Here is a 10,052-nt window from a genome sequence, read left to right on the forward strand (position 1 = left end):
TACATAACTTATTTGAGTGCTTAAAAAAAAGAACTGCAACAACAGTTTGGGAGTATTTTAGCTATTTAAAACTAAAAACTAATCAATAGCTATCAATAGCTAATCAATAGCTATTGACATCCAATAATATGAAACGCTTATATCGTGATGTTTTTCAGTCATATCGTCCAATATTACATCTAAATATTTTTACATTTCTTGATAATTTATATTATTATCAAAAACAAATACAAGCTCATTGCCCGTGTAAGTTTTTTATTTGCTTATCAATTATTGACCTTGTCGTCATAAGTGCCACTGCCCTTATAACCAGACACATATCCACTGTTGTCGGTCATTTCCTCACGCCCTGATAATCCTTTCCCTTTGCCTGACTCGTCAAAGCGCTCCTTGTGTGACCCGGTGTACTTGGATGTGTCAGTCAGTCTGTCCACTCCTCCTACCTTTGAAATTTTCTAAGAAGTAACGAAAAGCAGAAAAACATCCGATGAGAAATCTAAAGTAGAAAGTAGAGTTACATGCAAAACAGTTCATTCAGTTCAGATATGAAAAGGGAACACATGAAATACACACTGTCAACTTCAATTGCACTGCATTGTTGGCGGAATAGACACATTGACACATGATGAGGAATACCATTGGTTTTAGCGGTCAACTTTTTAACACAACGAGCTAAATCGTAAATGTTTCCGTGATATATAAGAGAAAAAGGGACGCAATGTTTTGCTATTAATTGTCAACACTATGACAACTAGAAAAACAGGCCTGAAAGTATCACATTTCACACGTCAGTAAAAAGTTTTAATTAAAGGAAAAAAAATAGTGAGGGAGAGGAAAGCAGGTCAGTTATGCTAGCTTGACTTTGACAACCTTAACATGAAGATGTGTGCTGTTTCCATTCAGTTAAAAAAAAAAAAAACAGGACCTGCACACCTACTCTCTGAAAGAAAATCAGTGATGCAGGTGTTTCAATTAGCTAATCAACCACCACTGTGTTCAGACAATCCCTTATTAATAATCGCAAAATAAACATCACACCTGAAAACATGCAACTGTAATGGACTCATTGTTTTGTTATTTGTTGGCGTGTGTTTGGTGTTAAATCCTGATACACCTGAATGTGATATCTGCTCTATCAGCTAATTGAGATGTTGTCAGCCAGTTGCTATGACAATGGATCTGTGTGCAGCATAAAACCAAAAAAGTGGGGGTGCTCTGGTGGCGCAGGGGTTAAGCACAACCCACATATGGAGGCCCTAATCCTCGATGGGGATGTCACGGTTTCAAACCCCGGCCTGATGACCTTTGCTGCATGTCTTCCCCCTTCTCTCATTAACCACTTTCCTGTCAATTCACTGTCAAATAAAGGCCACTAGAGCCAATAAAACCTGAAAAAAACATCCAAGAAAAATACAAGTGGTTTTGAGTTGTTTTTCTGCCTTATTTTTCCTTTGTTGTGGTGCCCTGCACTAGATTAACAATACCTACATCTCCAAGTTTAATTTTGTCAAAAGAATTGTACTACAGCAGCAGCACAGCTATGGGTGGCAAGTAGAAGAATAGACCTTTTGCTCTCTAGTGTTGTGTCGCTAGAGGGCACAACACTAGAGGTTGTTCTGGCCCTAACCCCTAACCCTTACATCCGTTTACGTACGGAAATGTACACAAATTTCTGGATGTAAATAATAGCATTCAACGTATCTAAATGTATGTATTGTGTTACTCGTGGCACAATACATACATTGTGTTACACATGTTTACACCATCTGCTGGTGTTAACATGAGTACCCCAAAGTTGAAAAAACTATATTCTTTTCTTTTTATCAAACAAAATGAAAATGACCCACCGAGTAAGAAGTATAACAGCCAGTCAGAAATCTACCCAAATCTTGGGGTCCATGAAGGAAGTGTTGATATGACCTGCTTATACTTACAGTGACTCCAGCATTGGCAGGATCCTGCCCAGCAACGAGACCGTACATATGCTGAACAGCCTCCTCTTGGCTCTTGCCTTTGAATCGTTTTGGAGCCAACTCAATCAGGGCCTGGTTGAACTCTTCAAATGTGATGACACGAGCGGTCTTTGCCCTGTTTTAAAAAAAAAAAGAAGAGACAAACCCTGTAATTATTATTTTTTCCCTTTTATCTGTCATTGTGCTTTAACATCAAACTGCCAATGGAACTAGGGATAGGAATTAGCCAACTGGCAATAATCTCATGTATGTTTCTATATGAATATTTATTAATATGTATTGTCCTATTTTTTAAAAATAAACTTGAAAATGTCATATAAAAGTTCTGTGTGAATATAAATAACATAATTTATGTGGAGATATATTTTGTTTATATAAAAAGGGTAGTTGTTAAATAAATGCTGCTGTAATGATAGCCTTTATCAAAATAAAACCACATAGTGTGCTGAAATAGTTATTCCAATGTAGAGGATTTATTCTGAAAAAATAAAGAAAACAAGTAAGAATAATCACCAAACATGAAACAGACACTCCTGCTCTTTGTTGTGGGGACATTTTGCTGACATTAATATTTTGAGAAGATGAATCCTGTCGTAAGTCTTACTTGACTTTGCTGAAAACTATATCGACATCAGTGGAAGTGACGTGCTTGCCGTCTATAATGTGACAGTCTTTGCATATCTTGGCAAAGTTCTTTCCATTCATCTCCCGTCCAGTTGCTTGAGGATCTCCGTGGACTGCAAACTTCTGGAAAGCGCTTTCCACGTCTGCAGAGGATGCTGATCCCGAGGCCATGCTGAAACAGACAGAAATATCTTTAATTAATGACGTCACTGATAGGATCACATTCTTTGAATCCTTTGACAGTAATAAGAACACAAAGTTAAAATATTTTTTGATGTCATTGGATGGGAAACAACAAAAAGCACCAGGATAAATCAAAAATAAAAAGTCATGACAAGTTTGTGGACAAGCAAGTAGACGTTTTAAAAAGGCGCGGATTGAAAGCAGCATGATGTCAGCGCGGTGCCTGTTTCTAGGAAACGGGATGCAACATTTAACTGCCCAATACAGGTCAATGCCGTATTTTACGAGACGGGTGGAAAAACTATTAACCATGAGAAACACTGCTTAGAAATTTTAGTGACATTCTTAACGGGAATCACAATGAACACCCATTATTTCTCTAAATTTACAGTTAAGCCGTTACTACACCTACAACAACTAGCGTCACAGCTTGCTTCGAGTGCAAGAACATTTCCATTGCCTTTTATTATATTGCCACAAGGACTTTAGCTATAGAGGTAATGCCTTAAATGTGGAACATAAAACTTACCTGGTGTTGTAAACGTAAAGTTTCTGGCTGCTTAACCTCCGCTTTCCTCAGTCCCCTGACTCTCCTCTTTCACCGTTGCTAACGGTCAAAAGTCGCTAGGAGTCGCTAAGTGACGTCACCGGAAGCTTTGTGAATGCGTGATTCAGAATACAGCGAGCGTGTTTTTCCATCTCTGCCGTGACTGCAGGCTGGGTTTTTCTGAACTACGAGGCTCCTTCAGACTGACCGTGGTGGTGGTGGGATAGGCTCACAGCAGCGCTCATTGCTCGCTGTCACTGCAGTTACGATTGGCGCCTTTAGTAGGCGCTGTTTCTTCCATGTTTGACTTGGATAAATCAAGTGAAGCGTTTTGTCACTCTATCCTGAAACACCGAGCTAAGCTATCACTGCAGGAAAAAACATCTTTTGTTTTTACTTACTTCCATTTATTAAAGCTTCATTTATGTTTATGAAATTATGTTTTCACTGGCAGCACATAAGTTTGCTGTGAGATCTATTTGTATTGTGCTATTTTAACAACTCTTAACAAAGGTGTGACCTAAATGTGTTCAAATCTCTCGAAAGGAAGATGGCTCTTTCTCAATTGTGATATTGGCTACAAGTTTGGTCATGTAGATGTTGTAGATGCATTTCTACTATCTTCAGGAATTTTAATAATTTGGTGTTTGCTGACCTCTAGTGGTTCAGTTTCTTACTTGTTGGCCTGTGATATGTAAAAAGGCTCTACTGACAAAGAAACTGACTGTAAATGACACACACTGTGCTTGGCGTGACCTGCTTTTGAAAAAACAGTGAAAACTCAAAGGAGCTAAAAGCACTTCTTATAATCTTTAGGAGTTGTTTATTTATCAACACACACAAGTCTAGGATTTAAATGATTTTATCAGCACTGTTTTTTTTATCCTCACACCAAAAATGTATGTGATACTTAAATTGCCAATACATATTATCTACACACACATCATTACTATTGATAAAATACTTATCCGAATGAACACGTTTAAAAAAAAAAAGCATTGGTACTGTCTTAAACTGATTCTACATTTGAAGCTACACTCAGCTTCAAAATAAATGCTTAGAAAGTGCATCCAATTTATTTCTATTGATCATTCTTAACCCTTTCATAATGGTATTTTTAGCCACATCCAACAGTTATCATAAAGAAAAAATAAATATGGTCTCACTGTACAGCATTCGTTACGCATTAAATTTCTAAAAACAAATTAGTTGATTATTTTGATCAGTTTAAAATTTTAAAGGAGAGACAAAAAGTGAATTTTACTTACGTGGCACATTTAACATTTTAAAATAAGAGAAGATGCTTGAGAAGATATGATGGATGATGATTAGTAGTTTTACATCAACTTATCAGCTATACAGGTTAAAGTGTAGACTAAGGAGATGAAAAATGCTTTTACACAAATTGTCTTAATTTTATCATTTCATCATTAACAAATATTCATCTGTTTGAGTACAGGAACCTTGATGCTAATTTATTTATTTATTTATTTATTTTAAGTATAAGGCATTGTGTTCTGCTTCAGCTGGCAGAGGGTAACAGAGGAGCCAACCCCAAAACCAGCAAACAGAGGCTCACTGAACTGAGCTCTGAACCTGTGGATGAGCTCCATTGTGTTGGATATTGAATAGAAGGCCAAAGTGTTGCCCGCATAGTCCAAGTACACACCTATTCTAGTGGCCCGGGGAGCATCAGGCAGATCTTTGTCTGCTTTGTTGTGCCAGGCTGAGTACCCTGAATCAGAGCAGAGGAGACTCCACGACTTGTCGTTGTAGCCCAGAAGGCTGTTTGAATTTTTGCCCTTGCGACTGATGCTCTTGTAGGCCACACCGATGGAGAACTCCCCGCCCCACTCGGCCTCCCAGTAGAACCTGAAGCCGGACAGAGGCTCCTTGCACAGCACCTGGGAGAAGCCATCGAAGCGTTCTGGATGGTCTGGATAATACTGGGTCGTTTTCCTTCGAGTGACTCTCTGATTGCCATCTGACAGCACAAGCTCTTTGTAGACGGTGTTTGAATCAAAGGACAGTCTGACCGCATCTGAGAAAGAAAAAACATCCACAGTACACATTTCTTAGTATTCACCTGTAACCACTATAGGATATGCTTTGATTTGAAGTCCTGATTGGATGTTCAAGTCAAGTCTGATGACTTTCATCCCGAGTCTAAGTCCAATCATAAGTCTTTAATGTGAAGTTACAAAATGAATGTTACTTTTTCTTTATTCTTCATCTTAAACCATGCCATAACACTTAATTTAACAAAATAAAGTTATTAATCGCCTTGAATTCTTTAAAAAAAAAATACAAAAAGTATAATTTTTAACTCAACGGGCAACATAAGTTTGCATTAATGTTTAAAAGAAATTGCAGAAATAGCTTCGCACCGTGTCAAATATCTGAATGAATCAAACAGGAAGTGCTGCTATTTTTAAGAACCTAGTTTATGAAATGTCTGTAGTTTAACAGAGAGAAAATATGAGTCTAGTCAAAAGATTTTTGTTCTAAAGCGACACAAAGTAATTTAACTGATAGGTTGTTATGAGCCATTAACTGACATACGTGGGCCCCATATGTACTGTCACTTGACATGACCACAACAACCATTTGTTATTTGTTATGGTACACTGCAATAACTTAAACATACAATATGAATCACACTTACATCTCAAGAAGTCTGTTCTGGATTTTGGCTCCTGAAAATCAACTCTGGAGGGAACTATGTGAATGACAATAAAGAAATCTTTGTTCGATAAAAAGGCCCACCATTTTTGTTGTTGCTCCTGAATTGCCAAATGCCACTGAGTTTACTAATCATTACCTTTCAGGCGTTTGTCCCCATTTCTTGGCAAAAGTATATACACAGGAGTTTCGCTGACTGTAAGGAATACCTGCGTTAGTTTGTCACACGATTTAACTTCAGTTCTGGGAATGTGCAAAGTATTTTCTGCACGAGCTTACCCGTCTTGGAGATCTTGTTCAGCTCCTTTTTACAGATGTCATCCAGGCTTTCTTTCATCTCTATGGCTGTTTTGCTTATTTCTCCAAAGGAGAACTGAGGATTGATGAGAACTTTAGGAACCATGGCCTCTGGAGGAACACATAGGGTGGGAAAATTCTGTGCGACAAGGAAGAGAAAGGAAAAAGTTTAGTCTTAACCTGATTCTTCAAGACCTGGTTTGACGAGAATCCCTCTATCAAAAACCAATAGATTGAACCCAGTATTTTGAATGAACGCTTTATGTCATTATTTTCCATTAGGAATACTTGAGTGTAAGAAAAGTATCATCAAACAGATTTGTATGATCCTTTGGCACCTGCAGAAAATGAATGTTGTCCTCTGTTTCCAGGATCTGTCGGAGTTCAGCGTCTCGCCGCTGCAGCTCCATTATCTCCTGTTCAAGGCGCTCAACGTAACCATCAGCCTGCGTCATGGCTGCCTGCATGTTGGCCATTATCATCTGATTGATTTCAGACTTCCAGCGCTCGACTGCCTGCAACATCTCATGGAAGGTCTTATCGCTTTCAGTCTGCGCACGCTGGGCAGCGTTCTGAAGAAATAAAATAAAATAAGATTTGATGTCATACTGGGTAAGAATATTCTGAGATCCAGCGTACGGCGGTGAAAGATAAATGTTATACTTGTTTCTATAATGTCTGACTTACTTTCAGAACATCCACATTGTGCTTGAGGTCCTGCAGCTCTTTCATCCTCTCTGAAATGATGTGCTGCACTTCGGACTGGGTCACCACCAGAACTTTCTGAAGGAAAAAATACACACCAGCATCTAGTTTCACATCACTTAAGGACAAGGTACTTTTAGCCTTCATCAATGTTTTTGTCTTTAGACTCTACAAAAGTATGATTTGATTTTATATTTGAAGAAGGATAAAAGTTATACAATTCTCTGTTTTAGATTTATTGAAATCTAAATGCATAGCTTTTTCTTAATCTTTGCCTTCTAAAAAAATCCCATTTTTGTGAACCAGCAACTGATTGACAAAGACCCACACATATCTCTTCTGATCCGGATTTTGAACCAACTTTTTCCATGAATTTAACCAATAAAAGAGTGAGGATTTTATTTTGACAATTTCCTATCAACTTTATTTTGTAAGCACAACAAAGTCCCTTTTGTATCACTTTGCAGGCCCATCAATTCAGAGTCTAATCTGGGAACAATCTAAACTATATAAAAACTAGATTGTCCTCATTTGTAATCTCAAGTTTAAAAATGTAAGACTCTTTTTTTGAAATAAGGAGAACAAGAGAACTTTGCCCTTTTATGCAGTATGTTTGTGGTTATGCAACGCGCTGACCTGCTGTACCTGTGCAATGCTAAAAAATACACTAAAGGTTTTCACATTATATGTAATGTATAGGGGTGCTGGGCTAGAGGGGCGCCAAAATGATGGCAGAAAAATTATTTCTAGTTGGGGTGTGATATGTTTTTTCATTTGAATCCTGTTGTCTGACGACTTGGAGCTAAAAATAGAGAGGCAGAAAAGAAAGGGGGTCAGAAACAAAAAATGAACTTTTCAAACTTTTCAAAGCGGTTGACAGACAGTAGGTGAGTTTTGTCAGTCTATCAAAAAGAACTTCAGGTTAAGTTACTAGTAAAATAACATCTCTTGGTCGTCTTGCAACTTTGTGCTGTAGCTACAGATGTCTAGGGTTGCTTTACTGTGTCAGCATACAACTCAGAAAGTACATAGCTGCACCCCTGCATGTAGGCAACACAACCTACAAGCCAAAGCTGTTGGAACTCACTTGTTTCTCAATGCGCTCTTCTTCCGCTGAGGCAATGTTGTGGCTGCGGTGCTCTCTGACAGTACACAGCACGCAGATGCACATCTGGTCAGAGCGACAGAACAGCTCCAGGCCCTTCTCGTGCTGGGGGCAGATCTTCCTGTCCAGGTGGCCCGTCTCGTCCACAAGCTTGTGCCTCTTGAACGTGGACGACTCGTAATGAGGCTTGACGTGCGTCTCGCAGTAGTAAGCCAGACACATGAGGCACGACTTGACGGCCCTGTTGCGGCGGCCGACACAGAAGTCACAGTAGGATTCGCGGTGCATGTACGGGAAGGGGGTGAGCTCCGGAAGCTGCTGGCGGGGCTGTTGCTGGTGCTGAACATCTGGGACGTTACGTCTCAGGACGGGCCGTGGCGTGAAAGACGCACGGCACTGAGGGCAGCTGTACACGCCCATATGGTCGAACTGGTCCCAGTAGATCTTGATACACTCCAGGCAGTAAGTGTCCCCACAGGGAATGGTGACCGGGTCCCGGAGTCCATCAGTACACAGGGGACAGAAAGAGTCTGGTGGTAATGGGAAACCTGAATCAGCCATGTTTACTAACCAAGATATCCTGGGAAATAATGCGTTTTTATTCCAATTAAGTTCTTATGTGAAAGAGCAGTCAGTCAAATAGTCCCAGAAAAAGGTCCACAAAGAGTTACTCCATGGGCTCGTCGGGATCCCACTGGTCCCTCTGTAGGAATGCTGCGCTCTTTTCTGCTGGCATTTAAAGGAAAGGCTTTGTTTCTACCACAAACAGTAAACTGATCTCTTCCCACACAACTTGTTTTCATTTTCTGATCAAAAGTCCTGACGTCTGCACCCGTGGTGAAATTTGCTTTTCAACTTGAAAATTATCTTTGCTCTTAAAGTAAGGTCAAGAAATCAGCAGACTTACAGAATCTTTTGCCACCACCTACAATGTAAGTGGGTGAATTATAAAGAGTGTGTTTTGCGTTCTTCATGTAGAGATTGTGAATGATTACAGGCAAGAGTGATGGATATATTACGGTTTGAAATTAAATTGAAGGGCTGCAGGATACATCTTTTCTTCATTAATGTTCAAGTGGTAAATGGACTGGACTTAAATATAGTAAAAAATAATAATCTGAAAGTTCAATAGGAATTAATGATTTTACAAGATGTAGTGCACCCAATCTGTGAGGTTTCCATTACCATAAAATTAATATTATTCATGAAAAAAAATACAGTTTGCACTGTGCGGGCTGTGGAAATTTGAACCAAAAGTCCTTCACAACCTTGATCTTTTCATGTGACTGAGCAGTGAGTTTCATGGCGGTACCTGATTGCAAAACAACAGACTTTGTTTGTCATGTGAACAGGGGCCATGACATGTGGGCTCTCTCAGGAACCAGTCTGGATGCTTACCACAAGGTGAAAAGATCCCAGTTTACATAACGGACAATACATAAACAAAAAAGACAAACTCCTAACCTGTCAGCTTATGTCTCAATAAATATATAAATATAAATTCATTATAAATGTATATATATTTATACAATGTGTCCTATTTTGTACAAAATAATTTATTATTATTAATTTAAATGTTATTTAGTCATTATAAATCATGTTTATGGTGGCCCTGAGGTGCAAACCACGAATTGAACATTGTTTTGTGCTTCGTTAATGTTGTGTTGCTCAATTTGTTGAAATGGCTTGCACCTCAGGGCCACCATAGTTTGTCTTTAAAAAAAATTCACAAAATATACATTATTACAATGCTTTGTGAGATAAATCAAGGTTTAATGTATCAATCTAAATATATCTTTATTTATATGGTTAACTAATGTTTCACGCACACTGAACCTTTTCTTTATGAGGTCAAATATATAATTTATGACAGCATTACCTCATGAGAAAGGCTTCCTGCTGCATCAGTTAGAAGAATTAGCATTAAACATGTCTG

General features: G+C 38.7%; 2 protein-coding genes across 3 annotated transcripts; both read right to left on the reverse strand.

The window, feature by feature from the left end:
• Positions 1-235: 235 nt before the first annotated feature.
• LOC103148422 (tubulin polymerization-promoting protein family member 2-like) lies at positions 236-3,410 on the reverse strand. The gene is made up of 4 exons (XM_007567185.2): positions 3,310-3,410; positions 2,578-2,769; positions 1,935-2,088; positions 236-455 (listed from the first exon to the last, which is right to left on the reverse strand). Exons 2-4 carry the CDS (start codon positions 2,766-2,768, stop codon positions 267-269), a joined length of 534 nt encoding a protein of 177 aa, XP_007567247.1. The 5' UTR covers position 2,769; positions 3,310-3,410; the 3' UTR covers positions 236-266.
• A 723-nt stretch (positions 3,411-4,133) lies between these two features.
• ftr84 (finTRIM family, member 84) lies at positions 4,134-8,817 on the reverse strand. 2 transcript variants are annotated; one of them, XM_007567186.2, is made up of 7 exons: positions 8,099-8,817; positions 6,994-7,089; positions 6,645-6,878; positions 6,289-6,445; positions 6,149-6,205; positions 5,993-6,046; positions 4,134-5,368 (listed from the first exon to the last, which is right to left on the reverse strand). In XM_007567186.2, the coding sequence occupies exons 1-7, from the start codon at positions 8,675-8,677 to the stop codon at positions 4,824-4,826; spliced, it is 1,722 nt and encodes a 573-aa protein (XP_007567248.1). In that variant the 5' UTR covers positions 8,678-8,817; the 3' UTR covers positions 4,134-4,823. The 2 variants fall into 2 exon arrangements, with proteins under 2 accessions (XP_007567248.1, XP_007567251.1); XM_007567189.2 differs by lacking the exons at positions 5,993-6,046; positions 6,149-6,205.
• Between the last annotated feature and the right edge of the window lie 1,235 nt (positions 8,818-10,052).

The sequence above is a fragment of the Poecilia formosa genome, unplaced genomic scaffold, assembly GCF_000485575.1.
Source record: "Poecilia formosa unplaced genomic scaffold, Poecilia_formosa-5.1.2 Scaffold205, whole genome shotgun sequence".
Taxonomy (NCBI): domain Eukaryota; kingdom Metazoa; phylum Chordata; class Actinopteri; order Cyprinodontiformes; family Poeciliidae; genus Poecilia; species Poecilia formosa.

Coding starts and splice junctions, on each gene's coding strand:
- ftr84 (XM_007567186.2), bottom strand. CDS start 8,677: ATGGCTGATTCAGGTTTCCCATTACCACCAGACTCTTTCTGTCCCCTG. Junction 6,206..6,288: donor GAACAAGATCTCCAAGACGG/GTAAGCTCGTGC, acceptor TATTCCTTACAG/TCAGCGAAACTCCTGTGTAT. Junction 6,047..6,148: donor TGGGGACAAACGCCTGAAAG/GTAATGATTAGT, acceptor TCATTCACATAG/TTCCCTCCAGAGTTGATTTT.
- LOC103148422 (XM_007567185.2), bottom strand. CDS start 2,768: ATGGCCTCGGGATCAGCATCCTCTGCAGACGTGGAAAGCGCTTTCCAG. Junction 2,089..2,577: donor ATAGTTTTCAGCAAAGTCAA/GTAAGACTTACG, acceptor TTTTTAAAACAG/GGCAAAGACCGCTCGTGTCA. Junction 456..1,934: donor CTGCCAATGCTGGAGTCACT/GTAAGTATAAGC, acceptor GTTACTTCTTAG/AAAATTTCAAAGGTAGGAGG.